This window comes from Apiospora aurea (assembly GCF_038362705.1).
Source record: "Apiospora aurea strain CBS 24483 chromosome Unknown utg000004l_segment0_segment0, whole genome shotgun sequence".
Taxonomy (NCBI): domain Eukaryota; kingdom Fungi; phylum Ascomycota; class Sordariomycetes; order Amphisphaeriales; family Apiosporaceae; genus Apiospora; species Apiospora aurea.
Window position 1 is genome coordinate 1,765,324 of NW_027117391.1, and position 15,145 is coordinate 1,780,468.

The window sequence follows — 15,145 nt, forward strand, 5'->3', positions numbered from 1 at the left end:
GATGACTCGTTATGAGCCACGATGAGCCATGCAGGCGACTGGCCGACCGGCATCGGGTTTTGCTAAGTAAGCCCGCCAAACTTCGGGGGCTGACCCATCAAAAGGTTCCATTCCGAATCTCCAGCATGCCAGCCCAGCCCTACCGCTTACAGTACACAGTCGGATTGAGGGGGCTCGGTTGTATGTGGACACTGTTTGCCCGAAAGAGGAAAACACTCGAACCCCTGGAAGTCTGGTCGGCATGCAATCTGACAAGGCAGGGTTCCATTCGTGATCTGCAGGCAATGCATGGCAGTAAGCGAGCCCGTCGCCCGTCGCCCGTCGCCAGCCACTCACCACCATTCCACCATCGCTTCCTGCTGGAAACACAGACCCCCGCGGACCAGGAAATCACCTTACATCATCCTGAATAGTCTCCTGGTTTGCCTTCTGTCTATTCGTTCCTCGGCAAAGGTACTGAACGAGCAGGAATGCGTGGCGGTAGGGGGGCACAGCCGGTGACTGCCAAGGCCTACCTATAGTCATGAGCAGCATGTGGGTATACATGCCGTCGGGACCCTTCCCTTCTTACGTATTGTCGATCGTTCCTGGTCAGATATGAACTCATACTACTTTATATAACCGACCCAACGGCGCTCTTTGGACTAGTCGAACGTGTGGGTGCATGTGCTGGATAAATCGAATGTTTTACCTGTTCCCTTTCAGATGTCACCAAAGATGGCTGCCCAAACTACTACATCAGCTAAGACCATGACGAAACCCGTAACACAACACAAAAGGAGACCTCATAAGAAGTCCCGCCATGGTTGCGGCAGCTGCAAGAAGTTTCATGTCAAGGTACGATGATCTAGAACTCGCACACCATGTTCCAAACACGAGGCTTACAAGCGACGCAGTGTGATGAATCGGGACCCCCGTGCGGAAACTGCATACTTCGTCAAGTCCCTTGCGAGTATCCAACTCTCAAGGGAACCAAGGGCAATCGGTCTCCCTCCTTGGCCGCCTACTCAAATCATCACAGCGATAGCGCCAGTTCGAGAGCATCAACCCCCTCTCACCAGTGCCCTTCGCAACATCCATCTATGAGCCTGTCGCCATGGGGCTCCGAGAGGCTGCTCGAGTTGGAACTCATGCACCGGTGGTGCACCCGGACTTATACCGGGTTTGTCGCTGTGCCCGAGGATGCCTACTACTGTATGGGCGTACTGCCGCGTCTGGCCCTCGAATACAGTGATGTCCTCCTCTCGACAATCATGGCCACGGCCGCTTTGGACACGGCTATGACGTCGGCGACAGAGAGTAGCCGCAGCTCGTACGCTGATATCGCCATGCAGTATTATGACAAAGCCAGCGCGGCGTTCCGTGACCCGGCTCTCAGCCCCACGCCAGATAATCACCACATCCTCGTCTTCGTCTCGGCGATGTTGGTCATCTTCAACCTTGCCGTGTCCCAAATAACTACCATATCAGCACCATCAAAGGAACTCGGGGGCGGGAGGGTCCAAATTGGCGTGTCGAACAGCGGCAACAATCGAAGCTCGAAGAGCCGCCTGGCTCAGATCGAGGTCACATTTGGACTCCTGTCTAGCTCTTACCAGCTAGCTCAAAGGCACATGAGTTGGCTGCTGGACAGTCCTTGGTCCCTACGTACCATTATGTCTCTAGGAGAGGCGTCACCAGACATCTTAGACAAAGAACACAAAGCCGTGTTCACACGACTGCGCTTACTGAACAGGAAGCTGCACTCGCAGGCAGCGGCCGTGGTGGCAGGCAACAACACCACGCGTGAGATGGCCAGGCAGGAATCGACAATGGCGGCCTACTCATCCGGACCGATGGAAGACTCGATCTTCGTCCGCTCTTCTAGCGATCAAGACGACAGCGCGTACGACGAGATGAGCGCTGTCATGGATATGATCGATCCGCGCATCATCCAGAACACGCACCACAACTTTGCCACCGTTTCCGCATTGGCGGCGAGCGCGAGGCAACAACAGCATCAACAACCCAAACTCAAAATGATGGGATTGGAGGCGCCTCCTTCGCTCCAGCCAGCAGCGGACAACAACTACATGCAGACGCAGGCCGACGTGGACGTCTCATTCGACTACTACCAGAGGGTAATTGCACACCTTGAGCGGTTTTACGCCGAGGACGCGCGCGACGCGGTCCGGTGTTTCCTCCTGGCCTACCCGACGCTTGCGCGCCGTGATATGGAGGCCGCGAGCGCGGAAGCGGCGGCCCGGGGTAGCGGTGGCTTCACCCCGTGGGAGCCCCTTGAACTTCTGCTATTGGCGCACTGGGCCCTGCTGCTCCACCGCACTGGACGGCTCTTTTGGTGGATTGGGAGTTCGGGCCGCGATCTGGTGACGGCGTGCTCCGACGCCCTTGAGTACAATGTCAGTGGTGTTGGCGGGGGTGCGGCGGGCGCTGGTGGGATCGAGTGGGAAGAGGCGGTTGCTTGGGTGAGGCGGCAGGTCAGCTTGCCGCCGTTGCAGACGGGGGCTGTAGCAGCAGCAATGGTGGTAGTTGGTAGGGCAAACCAACGTGAGTGTTTTGTAAGTGTTGGGTACTTGGGAGGGACACAGCCTCTGCCTGGCATACATGAACATGCCAAATGCCTACGGGTTTAGCGTGAGTGGTTTCTATGGGCGTTGTCGGTTATGGTCATGTTTTTGGATGATATCAGGATGGATTTTGGAGTTGATGGGAACGAATGGATCTCGCTCAATGGACTTGGGCGCGGCTTGGGAAAAGGGAAGATGCTCGAAGCCAGTACCTACATGTAGGCATTCAGTCGTCAAGATATATTATGCGTATACGCATATAAACCATACACGTCCTACTTAAGCTACAAGTATACATGACTTACATTGCTTACCTACTGGCAGCCCATCTTTCGATTTTTGGACTTGCTATTTACTGATTGTTCCCAGCCTGGCCTTCCAAGAAGAGTTTTACTTGAACCCATTGTAAAGAAGGGTACTCGGGTTTTATTTCTCCAGCAGGCCCGCGACTGTCGCATAGGCTTTGAATGTAGAGTGGCCCCGCCGCTTTGAAAGACCAAGCCGTAGAAGACGGGCTTTGGGGGCACGGGACAGAGCCCCATCTCTGCCGATTTCTTTGAGTTGAGATATTCCTTCACTTGATCATTTCTAGAGCAAAGCCGAGTGCAGTTGTTCCTCTCAGAGCGACAGCAAGCATCACTTTGCAAAGACGTCATCAGAAGTATAATACCAAGAAACGCCACACGCCTTTGGGTCCGAGATATCTTATATAAAAGAGGCGCGTGTAGATCGAAAATAGTTGTGACATGACGATATTATTATTCATTGCATGCGATATCAATGTGTCTCTCGGGTGCAGTTAGTTGCCTGCACACTTCCTGAAGTACTTACTTACCCTAGGTGCCTACTTAGTAATGTATGATGTAGGCACCTAACGTTAAGTGACTGCACCAAACCAACAATCCCTGCCGCGGCTTGCGCTTTGGCACTCCACTTTGTGCACGCTTCCTCCCGCTCACTGACTGTTAACGATCTGCACCCCATTATTCTCCGCCACAGGATTGTCACAGGTCTGGTCATCGTCAGTTCGTGCTAGCTGCAAAAGAAGTACTTTCAGACGCGGTCTTCTCTCGTCGGGTTTTGGCATTTCAGCTGCACAATACCTCTCATGGGCTTTTGACTTCAGTTGCCTGACAACCAACAATTGCATTCACACTCTGATCTCGCGAGCATTGAACAATTGGGTTGACAGGGCCAGCTCTGGTTTTTGAAGCTGCCCGTTCTCGTCTGATTTCTGCTTCTGCTTCTGCTTCTGCTTCTGCTCTGCATTCACTCCTTCGCACTTCCACATCCACATTCACTTCCAACCTCACCAACTTCTGCAGTTCGTTCTTCTCTCACCTCCTACCAACCACCACAACTCAACCTCCTACCAACTCATCCATCAACATCCATCACCATGTCTGGCAAGGGCGGCTACATGGTCATGGGCAAGGGCAAGGGCTCTAAGGGCCTGGGCCAGTCCCTCAGCGGCAAGTCTGGCGCCAAGCGTCACCGGTAAGTCAACTCACTTTCAAGTTGCTCCTTGCAAACTCTTATCTCGGCCTTTTGTCTTCAGGCCGGCCTGTCACCTCTCTGTTTTCCTTGGACACGTGACACCAGATCACATCATGCGCATACTGACATTTTCGCTTACAGCAAGGTTCTTCGTGACAACATCAATGGCATCAGTAAGTAGCCCGTCGCCTTGCTCTCTTTCCCTGGTCACAGGCCTCCTGGCCTGGCTGGAGGTAGCACGTAACTAACCTTTGATGTTCTTACACCGTAGCCAAGCCTGACATCCGGTAAGTCATCCTGATGCCCCCTCTTGCCTTTTCCCGGACTTCCGACCCCGGAAACTTCAAGCTCTTATCTGTTCATGACTGACATACAACCCCCAGCCGTCTCGCCCGCCGTGGCGGTGTCAAGCGCATCTCAGCTCACGTCTACCAGGAGACGCGTAGCGCCCTCCGAGCCTATGTCGAGATGGTACGTAGTTCCCCGATTCCTTCTTTCCACGAAAGGTTACTCATATTGTGGCTACTAGGTCCTACGTGACGCGACCACTTACTGCGAGTATCGTCGCGCCAAGACGATCACGCTGAACGACGTAAGTCCATTTCCCTAGGAATCTAGTTCTTTGACTCTGGGCCGCGCTTTCATTGCGCATGGAGGGCAATGTGAAACTAAAGTGACTAATATGCTTTTCACAGGTCCTTCATGCTCTCAGGCGCCATGGCCGCCCTGTCTGGGGCTTCGAGCACGACTACCAGTACGGCAAGAAGGCCAGCAAGGCCAACAACTCTTAGATGCCGCCATGCCACGTTGATTCGGTCCTTACGGCGTTGGGCGACGGTTATTCGTTTACGGTGATTATTTCTGGTTTTGGGGGAGAGTCACGGCATCGATGCATCCACATCATTCAGCCGAAACTGGGCGAGGTTTCTACTAGGCATTATTTCCCATATTGAGAATCACGATACCCATTACTTGCGAACTTCCCGAGGGTCTGCAGCATCAATAAGTTTTCAGTGAGTGCAACATGAAGAATGACTAACAAGTGTGAAGTGCTTGTAGAATTGAATGAATGGGTATCAACTGCAATCAGATCCTGTTCTATATAGATCCCCTCCCCTCACCGCCCTCTCCGTTTTACCAAAATTTGACCAGCAGCAGAACCCCAAAACGAGAGCTCCCTGAGCACAGGGATTAGTAGGTTATATATATATATATATACATATATGATGCTTATATATATATATATATATATATATATATATTTATAAAATTCATCGCTTACGCCTAATGCCTTCGCCCAGGACCTTATCCAACGCCTTGGCGGCCCTCTGCTCGTTCTTGCGGAACTGCCCGTTGAACACCTCGGGCAACACCATGGTGCTGTTCGCGTGCTCCTTGGCGAACCCAACCGCGGCGTCCTTGCCGCACTTGTCGCGCGTGACCTTGACGGCCTCGTGCAGCAGGTCCGACCCGACGCCCTTGCCGCGGTACCGCAGCATGACCGTCCAGGCCCGGATGACGCCCTTGCCGCCCTTGAAGGCCGAGGAGCGCGTGCGCCGCTTGGAGGTGCCCGCCGCGGCCATGACGGCGGCGGGCGGCTCCAGGCGCAGGACCAGGGCGCCGATCAGCGTCTTGCCGTAGCGTACGCCGAGGACGGTGTCCTGGTCGCCCGTGTCGGGCGACACCATCCAGTCCCAGCGGAGGCCCTCAGCGACGGCGATGTACCGGCCCGTGAAGTAGCGGATGGCGAGCAGGTACGTCATGAGGACGGCCGAGTGGAGCATGAGGGCCATGCCGAGGTCGCGCTTCATGCGCCACGAGAACTGGAAGGCGAGGCCGAGCGCGGCGATCAGCGCGGCGAGCAGGTACGGGTGGAAGACGGTGTAGAAGGAGGCGAGCTGGCGCTGCTGCGCGATCGAGTCGGCGACGAGGTTCAGGGCATCCACCTGGTCCGTCTCGTCCTTCAGGACGCCGATCTCCAGCGGCGGCAGGTCGTCGGGGACCGGGTCGAGGCTGGGCGCGGCTGCGGAATCACGGCGGTAGTGGTGATTGTCCGAGACAGCGGCCAGGGGCACCGGGGAGGGCGGTGGCAGCGTCTGGGAGGAGTATGGCTCGAGCATAGGCGTGTTGGCGTTGGAGGACATGGCCGAGGGGTTCACCACCAGATTCGCCCGGAGGAAGGTAAAGAATGCTGTAATGCAAAAAGGGGGGTCCGTCAGTCAGTCGGCAACTTGATAAATTGATGCCGGCAGTGGTAGCTGGAAGCTCCTTGGCAGAGGCTTATTATATGGAACACGCTCTGCACCGGTGATGCTTGAGGCCGATGATGAATGATATGTCTTGTCTCTCCTGCTTATACCCAGGGCAGGAAGCAATTGGTGCACTAGCACTGGAGAGAGATGCGAGGCCAGGAACATGCAGGAGAGAGGAATTGGAAAATGCACAAATCACCGCCATGGTTTGCAATTTGCACGACATGCCAACTTACCAGTGCTAGTCCTGAGCCCAGGCACTGCATTGAATTTGTCGACTATTGAGTCATGACCGCAGGTGTTCAGGTCCAGCTCTCTGGGAACCACGTGCGCCATCTAAGCATTTTGTGTGGCCGGCCAGCGTTCGGAGGCCAGGCCGGTAGAGGTTGGGGAGACTTGGAAGTTGGGGGCCGCGAGGCAAGGAAAACAAAGAGAGCCCCGAGAGCGAGATAATAGGGCAAATTAAGACGAAATAAAATTCTGGTTTCGACCGGTCGTCTGCGATGGGATGGGATGGCGCCAGGCGGTTAAAGTCGTCTGTCGGCGGCGTCTGAAATGTCAATTTTTACCGATCTGCTGGGTTTTGGAGGGGTCGTTTCAATGGACCATGGATGGAATGGTCGGTAGGTAGGTAATATGTTAGGCAGGTAAAAATGTAGGGCAGGTGGCAGACCGACGAACGACGTCCAAGCGACAGCAGAAGTAGTCAAGTGCGGGCCGAGATCGTGGAAAGGCTTTGAAATCTTCAAATCGTAGGAAAAGAAGCAGTTCTCAGACATGTGCTAGACGTTGTCTGCAAGATGTCTCGCAGGCCAGGCACAGACTGGAATAAGAAGGGCTGGAAGTGGTGGGTTTGGTCGTCTTGTGGAGGCCGACGAGGAATAGGAACAAGAATGACGGGAGTATGAGACGTGGGAGCGTTCGTTGGGTTTCGCGAATGGGCAGGTACAAATGTTTATCAGAAGGCCGCGATCGTCGCTGAAGACGCTTCCGGGTGGAGGTGCTGGCTGACCAGAGAGTCAAGGCTTGAGTTGAGACGATATGTAAAAGTAGCTATGCCAACGAAAATGGGCCAACGATGCCCACCAACCAACAAGCGATGCCATTCCTCAAGCCGCTTGCTTGCTTGCCTCTCGCTCATGCTCATCATGCTCGCAACCCCCTGGCACCCTCTCTCTCTCTCGCTCTCCGGCAGGTTATCTGATAAGAGAGGAAGCCGTAGACGAATAGCATCGTGCCGAGCTGGTGACCCGGCAGGCGCCACATGCTGTTGGTTGGAATGGTGCATGGCGATTAGACTTATCATGTGTCTTTCAGCATCGTGACAAGCGTGGTAAGCGTCGTTGCTAGTCCATCTTGCGTGTGTATCTAAAGTCGGCACCGCGTGTTCCAATACGCCCGTCCCCTCCACCTACCCAGGGACAAGGTTGGATTCCCAAGGACATGGACCTGCACTACTACACCCTCTCCGAGAGTTTTTCATCTCTCGCGTCCCACAAAGCACGGCATTCCGAGACGGTGACAAGCGATTGATGGACGGGGGTCCTGGAGGGGGCACGAAGAGGGAGGTGCGAGAAGAGGGGCCGTTTCTGTTCTCTCGAGATCGGTTCGTCATCAGGGCCTCCCAGGACCAGGACCTCGAGACACTACCGTTGCAGCGCATTCCTTCAAAAGTCTGCCGTGTGGTCCTGGAAATGGAGTCCATGCCAATTGAATTGAGCTTTGAGGTGGTTTCTTATCTGAAACAAAGTGCCAGATGCGTGGTTCTGAGCTTACAGTAACCCCTCCAGCATCCTCGTCAGCATGCGTCTTCCTGAAACAGCTAACACGTAAGTTGACCTGACGTGAGGTGCTTGGGTGCGTGGGTGTGTGGTGCTAAAGAAAGAAAAGGTTGTCCAGGACTCCTTGGAGCTCTCAAGCTTTGGTTTCCACCTGCGCTACATACAGTACGATTGATCCCCTCCTGCAAGCGAGCAAGGCGGGGGTATCTTGGTATCTTCAGGGCCATGTCTATCCTCCGACATCATGGAATTATCCTGATGATTCAGACCACCTGCACTCCATGCCATTCGTGGACACAAGCCCGACCGTCTGGCGTGGATGCACCACTGAGATATGTATTCCAGATGACATCAGCCAAAGTGCATCTACCAGACAAGCAAATAAATACCTTCTTGCATAAGGGTATAGACTGGAATGTCAGCGGCGATGTGCGCAGAACAAGTACGCTGCGTGCGCCCTATCTTATGCAGCTTGTCGCTTCTTCGGTTAGCTGATCGGCCATCCCGCCCTCTTTGGACAAGCAAAGGTACCCTTTGACCCTCACCTATTGACCCTACTGAATGATTGCTCCCTTTACGCCAACTTTGAACAGTAGTGTCTGGTCTCCCGCCATCCTCCCCCGCAAGCGCAACCTCGTGGTTCTGCTCGTGGCCTGTCCTGCATCTCCCCAGGGATCACACATAGCCAGACAGCTCCCCTCCACCAACCAAAAGGACCAAGGTCCTACATCCTACATTCCACCCGGCTTACCGATGGTAGGGCAGGCAGCCTTTCGACATGGCGCGCGCCCGCATGCCCCAACACCCCAATTGCCATGCTGGACTGGGCAACCAACCAAACGAGAAGTCATCGGAAATCTTGCAACGGTCGTCGAGATGGCCTAGCCAGGGGTGTCTTTGTAGGGCTGAAAGGGTTGAAGAAGATCAACAAACAGACTTTGACCATGATAGGTCTACTTAATCAAAACCCCCTTCGCTCTCCTACGTTGGCCCATTTACTACCCATTTCAATGTTGCCTCTGGCACGGGGTGTTCTGGGTTCGCCGCCCTTCACGATTCCGACGGGGTTTGGGCTTGGGCTGACCGATCAATTTGATGACTCTCAATACCACCTTGCCTGGACTTGTATCCAATGCCTTTTCCCGTCTCCAAAACTTGGGGACGCCCAGGACATTCGTCGAGGACCGGCGGGCATAATACGAAAGGACTGCAGCGCGGTGCTGCCTAGGTCCTAAGCACATCTGCTCGACGGTCCTCGTGCTGCCATTGGTTCGAGCCCGAGCCTATGACCCAATTCGCTCCGCCATTCAGCTGCCGCTGCAGCGGCTTTGCTCGAATCCCTCAAGGCAGAGCGGATCGGCGGATTCAGCCTTGTTGCCTACCCTACTTCATCGAGTTAGATCCCGCCCCCAACGTCCCTCCAAGCCCTTCTGGGTCCCCTGCGCCCTCCAGAACTTGCATGCAAGTGTATGCCGGATATGGACTTCTGCCAATGAGACTTGCAGGCCTGCCTAAAAGTCCTACGCTTGTACCTTGTATCATTTGCAGTCCTAAATAGAACCCTCAATTTTGTCATCTTTGCTGAGGTAGCACTTTGAAATGTTTCCACATAACTTGAGGTCCTGGTATCGTGCCGGTGCCGACGTGGAAATCCATTGATGTTGTCGTCACGGAACTGCTGCGTGGTGCTGTACTGTGACATTGCCCGCTACAATGGACTCGAAAAAGGCTTCAGGAGCGGGACGATCAGCCGCCGCCGACACCCTCTTTTTGGACCGAGACAGCTTACCGGATACGAGACCGTCGACGGTCGGGTCCAACCCATGGCCCTCACGGAGGCGTTCGAGCTCCAGCTTGAGCACGGCGAGTAGATCCAGAACATCCGAGTCTTGCATGTACGCCCGTGACCTCTACTACTCACTATTGGCACCAACAATAGGTCGAGTGCTGACTGCTTCTAGTACTCGACAAACCTCTGGAGAGGACTGTGCAAGGCAACGGTTCATCGTCTGGGCCGCTGTGAAGCGCAACAAGTCGGTTCGGATGGCACACAGTGAGAGGCTGAGATGCCCCTTGCTTAGATGCGGAGAGCAATTCGAAAACCATGAGGACATGCTTGGGCATCTCACCGACTGCAGACACTTTGCGACTGGCGAATATGTATGCTACGACTGCATGAAGGTGGAACGCTACAGTGAAGAAGGGAAATGCAAGGGCTGCCTTGCTGGCCATCCCACGACAAAGCGACGACGCATGATCCAAAAGGCCAAAACCTTCTTTTCTACTCTGGGGCACAGGTCCCGAAAGGAAGAGATGGTTGAAGTCGTCCCAGATGATACGATGCCCTCCCCTCCAAGCTATGACTCACTTGACATTCCCCAAGAACCGATAGAACCCGAGCCTCGGCAGCCAACAATCGAGATTGAGATGGGAGGAACCGAAATACTAGAGATGGATTCCAGCTCTCAGCCCCTTCAACTCGATTCCGTCAACTATGAAGCGCAACCGGCGGTTTCCAATGAGTCTTTCCCGTCCAGCAACATCGATTCAATGATCGCGCCAGCTATCGGTCTTACTGGTCTTAACTCATCACCAGGGTGCTGCCGGCCTTCTTTAGCACTGGACACACAGAACGTTGGACGGCGGCCAGTGAAACGATCTGGTGCCTATCTCACCCCAAGCTCTTCGTTGCGTTCCGCAAACAGTTCAATATCACCAATGAGCGCTGGTTCATTGGCTTGGACACTAGACTCGAGCATCAATACAAACTTGACGTCACCAATCACCCCTTTCAGTCCCGATGAGATCGAATCGAGCGCGCTATCCAGAGAGAACAGCTGCAAGTTCCCAAAGGACCACCCCACAATTGTCTGTCGGGACGGAGCAGTAGGAGATGGTGTCAGTGATAAAACAGTCCTGCTTCAAACCCCTTGGAGGCCGAGGTTGACGACGGCGAGTATGCCTTGGGCAACATCTCTGAGCTCCCAGGTGACGATCCTTTGAGCCTGTCCATGCCGCGGGCTTGGAACAACGAGCCGCTGTTTGATTTCGACCAGGAACAAAACTTTTCGTGGTCATCGAGCATCGATACCGAAATCAATGTGCTGTTCACTAATAACAACCAATCAGGAGAAGTACCTCCGCCACAAATGGCCCCGGAACAACACATCCATACAGGCAGCGACACACAAGCGTTGGTAAATACAGTCTGGGATACCTTGCGAGAGCATGTCACGTCGTCCGTTGCAAAGACTGGCCCCAGCATTGGAGAGAACCTACTGGCACAAGAGCTCAGGTCCTTGAGTACGAAACAGGTTGCGCTCAAGGGCCTGGCCGCACTCCGAGGCATCCTTGGTGGCATAGACCCCGAGAAGCCAATCGACTACATATGCTTTGTCCATCTGGCCTACGCACTGTCTTTGGTCCTCCATGAGGACGATCTCTCAAACAGGTGCAAACAGTTATTCCAACAGGCCATGGCATACCAAGGATTTCTGAGCGCGGATCAACGTGGTGTCTTCTGTCGACTTGTGCGGGCTATATGGCAGCCGCGTGAGGCTACCCACAGTGTGCAGCAAGCCAATTCGACATTTCTTACCCCAGACCCGAAGGGTAAATCGCCAGAATTTCGCTGCAATACTGGGGCCCCTACCGGTGCCGACCCTCTGGTTGGCGTGGCGCAGAACTTCTTAGATGGTAAGTCACCCGATCTGCTGCTTTGTGTCTCGACCCGTGCCATCAAGCATCGAATAACCTCGATACCTTGCTAACATACGATCAGATCTTGAAGCTACAATAGTTTCAAGTGCCCTCGACAACGCCGGGAGTATTGGGAGTATCGAAATATTGACATCCGATCTTTGGACCATGCATATATCAGACGAAAGCAGACCTCAGGGCCCGAAACCGACGGATGCGTTCGTAATAACGGTTGACTACATCACTCGGATTCTGAGCCAGAACTTCGGGTCGCAGAATGACGCATTGGCTTCTAGACTCCGAGCATTGTATACCAAGGTTGAATCTGGGTACATTACATCTATCAGACGCCTTGAGCTCGATATTCTTCAGGCAGGAAAGGTAAGCTACTCCGGCCTTTCCTTTTTTCTTCCTTCGTTATATGAGATTGGATTAGCGAGACTGACATCTCGGCAGAGCGTTTTGCCAACTTCGCAATTCTCTGACGCGTACACCCGGGATGTTCGGTCCTTGTGTGACCCCATCTATACACAGCAAGGCCTGAATTCAAGATCCAGATACCACACACTAGGGGTGGATTTGGTAGAATCCCTCATCCGCGGGGTTCCCGATGAGCCTCTACGAGAAGAATTAGGCAGCTTTTCTGTGCCGGACGTTTTCGATGAGTTTCTCCACAGTTTGGACGAGGATTTTGTTGGCGGCAACCCCGACTTCTTGATACCTACAGAGGTATCGTCGGTGCTTGAGGGTTCGGTAATTGCACAGGCTCCCCAGGCCTCGACTGGAGCGCCGGCTTTCGGTTCGACCGTCAATCCTACGATCCTCGGACGAAGGAGCTCCTCAATAGCAGCCAACAAGAACATGCCACCGGGCCAAGAGTCGGGATCCATGAGCTCTGTCACAAGCAGTATGCAATCTGTCGCAGAAGCCGTTGTCAGTGGCAATGGTGGCCCAGGAGGCGAAGAAGGAGCAGGCTCCACGGCCGCCCAGCAACAACACAAGGTTGAGGCCAATTCGTGCTGTGAGATCTGTGGCTACCGGCCCAAGGGCGACCCCCAGTGGTTCAAGGGCAGCATGGCAAAACACAAGAAGCTTCAGCACTCGACGGACCCGCCGCGGATCTACAAGTGCTCGTACCCCGGCTGCACGAGCGCGTACAAGAACCGGCCGGACAACCTCCGGCAGCACCAGATCGAAAAGGGCCACTTCGTCGAGGGGGTGGACTCGGCGGGGCGCCCGGCCAAGCGGAAAAAGATTTCGTCGGATTGATGATGAATTAATGAGATACTTGTAGGCGAGGGAGGACTATACGGATATATGTCATGACTGGGCCACGGGGACAGTTGCTATTATATATACATCTAGGTTATGTATAAGGAGTTGTCGGCGTTTAGGCTATAGACACGGCCGGGGAGAGCTAGAGATACCATTTGAATATACATAATGAACGATTTTCACTTGATCGTGTTTGACTTATCTATCGTCAGCTACGACATAGTAGCCAGTCCTTCTGCTGGAAATCGAAATGAGCGACAGCTTTGACTCGACCCAACTTTACTAGCCACTATTATACAAGTGAATCAATCGTTATCAAGAAACCAATAAATTCAATGTTACCTACCGCATGCAATGACTGTCGCGTGGTTGTCACATCTAGGTACTTACCTTAGGTACCTTGGGAATGTGTTTGTGTGCAGGTGGCTGCCGACTGACTGGATGCTCCACTTTAAGCATTTTGCACCAGCCAATGGCAAGCCACTTGAATTGCGTGATCGAAGCCTTTCCTCTTACGGCCAGAGCGGATGCTTCCTTTGCTTGGGGGTCTGTTCAGCGTCCAACAACCTCATCTACCACTTCTTTCTCTCTTCTTCCTATATACCTACTTAGACACGATGGTGCTGGAGTCTTCTGGTCTAGTTGATCGCGGGCGAGGCATGTTTTCACTCTGGCAGCATGTTGCTTGCGTGCGTGGAACGGTGTCTCTCATTGACTAGCCTGAATACTCCACCACAATCATCAAGTCATACTATGTGGACGCCATTACACCAAAGCCGGATATATCGAAACAATCTCGTCGTGGCATCGAGGCATGGCCCTGTCCAAAAGGAGTGCCCGCTATCGGAAAACAAACGCTAGGTCAAACGCCCCAAACATCATAGTGGTCTATCTCTATCATCTCTCTTCTCCTCACTCCTTCAAGATGCGGCCGAACTTGGAGAAGTAGCCGCACTTAGGGACATGGCTCTTCTTGCCCGACCGAAGATCAAAGATGTTGCAGCCGGATTTGGCAACATTAGGGGGCGTGTACACTGCTTCCGTGTCAGTCAAGCGGTCCAACACGGAACACCCATCTCGACGGGCTGGGCTTCACTTACGGTGCAACGAGACGGCGAAGTCGCTCCCCTCGTTGGAGATTCTGTGCACTCCCAGCTCGTCGGCCATATACGCTACTGCATTCTCTTTGTGGTGGCTGGTGGACTTGACCTGCATCGGCTTGTTCTTGTCGCCGTCTGGGAAGTCGTACCGCGTCTCGGTCAAGGTGCCGCGCAGAATCTTCATGACGCAGTGCGCGTTGCCATGGTCGTGGATAGGAGAGGCCTTGCCCGGGGACCAAACGAGGATGAGCTGTACAGTTACGGTTCTGTCAGTATTGGCTTGATGACCTGGTGGCCGGCCCATCGAGTGATGGTTCGTGGATCCGTTCCTTACCAAGTTACTCTTGCCATTTCCTTCATCGACGAGGTTGCGGGTGTACGCCCGACTCGGATCGGCCATGGCATACGGGGACCATTCCCTATCGTCGGATGTGTACTGCTCCATGGCATGCATAAGGTCACCAACGTCCACATCATCCGAGGTGATGCCCGAAGAAGGGCCCAGGATGTCCTTGAGAGACTCTACCAGCGTGTCAAAACGATCCATCTTGGCCTCGCCTGACGTCTCCCTGCTGTCGGAGGGGCCTAAGGATTGTGCAAGTCATGGTTGCGCGTGTATGGTTTGGGGTTGCTATGATGTTGTGTATCTTGTGTGGTCTTGGGTTAGGGTTTTGTTGTTGGTTACGACAGCGTGTTCAGTCAGCTTTATCCTGGTTTTGCCGGCGGGAAAGGAAACAGGAGAGGGAGAGGGAGATGGAGACGGTGAGTAGGCACTATTCCCAAGGTGTCATGGTGGGCCAGGCCGACTACTCCGCTTTTCACGCAAACGACAGCAGCTGTGGCTGGCCAGGGGTGCCTCCCGAGCTCGGATGGTCGACGAGGTTTGGTATCTATCATACGACGTGATACAGGCTGCAGGTTTGGGGTACGAAAACAGCAAGGTGCATGAGGATCCCTGCGGGGGTAGGTTGCTG

The 15,145-nt window shown here is 54.0% G+C and overlaps 5 protein-coding genes across 5 annotated transcripts; 3 read left to right on the top strand and 2 right to left on the bottom strand.

The window, feature by feature from the left end:
* Positions 1 to 717: 717 nt before the first annotated feature.
* Positions 718 to 2,965, top strand: PG986_005339 (uncharacterized protein; the record flags this gene model as incomplete). The annotated part of the gene is made up of 3 exons (XM_066841561.1): positions 718 to 837; positions 897 to 2,547; positions 2,937 to 2,965. 3 exons carry the CDS (start codon positions 718 to 720, stop codon positions 2,963 to 2,965), a joined length of 1,800 nt encoding a protein of 599 aa, XP_066701423.1.
* A 1,001-nt stretch (positions 2,966 to 3,966) lies between these two features.
* PG986_005340 (histone H4) lies at positions 3,967 to 4,855 on the top strand (the record flags this gene model as incomplete). The annotated part of the gene is made up of 6 exons (XM_066841562.1): positions 3,967 to 4,064; positions 4,206 to 4,237; positions 4,336 to 4,351; positions 4,448 to 4,535; positions 4,594 to 4,656; positions 4,760 to 4,855. 6 exons carry the CDS (start codon positions 3,967 to 3,969, stop codon positions 4,853 to 4,855), a joined length of 393 nt encoding a protein of 130 aa, XP_066701424.1.
* A 480-nt stretch (positions 4,856 to 5,335) lies between these two features.
* PG986_005341 (uncharacterized protein) lies at positions 5,336 to 6,652 on the bottom strand (the record flags this gene model as incomplete). Its single annotated transcript, XM_066841563.1, has 2 exons — positions 5,336 to 6,255; positions 6,553 to 6,652. 2 exons carry the CDS (start codon positions 6,650 to 6,652, stop codon positions 5,336 to 5,338), a joined length of 1,020 nt encoding a protein of 339 aa, XP_066701425.1.
* Positions 6,653 to 9,810: 3,158 nt separating this feature from the next.
* PG986_005342 (uncharacterized protein) lies at positions 9,811 to 13,065 on the top strand (the record flags this gene model as incomplete). The annotated part of the gene is made up of 4 exons (XM_066841564.1): positions 9,811 to 10,983; positions 11,034 to 11,793; positions 11,879 to 12,177; positions 12,253 to 13,065. 4 exons carry the CDS (start codon positions 9,811 to 9,813, stop codon positions 13,063 to 13,065), a joined length of 3,045 nt encoding a protein of 1,014 aa, XP_066701426.1.
* A 918-nt stretch (positions 13,066 to 13,983) lies between these two features.
* PG986_005343 (cysteine dioxygenase) lies at positions 13,984 to 14,718 on the bottom strand (the record flags this gene model as incomplete). The annotated part of the gene is made up of 2 exons (XM_066841565.1): positions 13,984 to 14,105; positions 14,172 to 14,718. The coding sequence occupies 2 exons, from the start codon at positions 14,716 to 14,718 to the stop codon at positions 13,984 to 13,986; spliced, it is 669 nt and encodes a 222-aa protein (XP_066701427.1).
* Between the last annotated feature and the right edge of the window lie 427 nt (positions 14,719 to 15,145).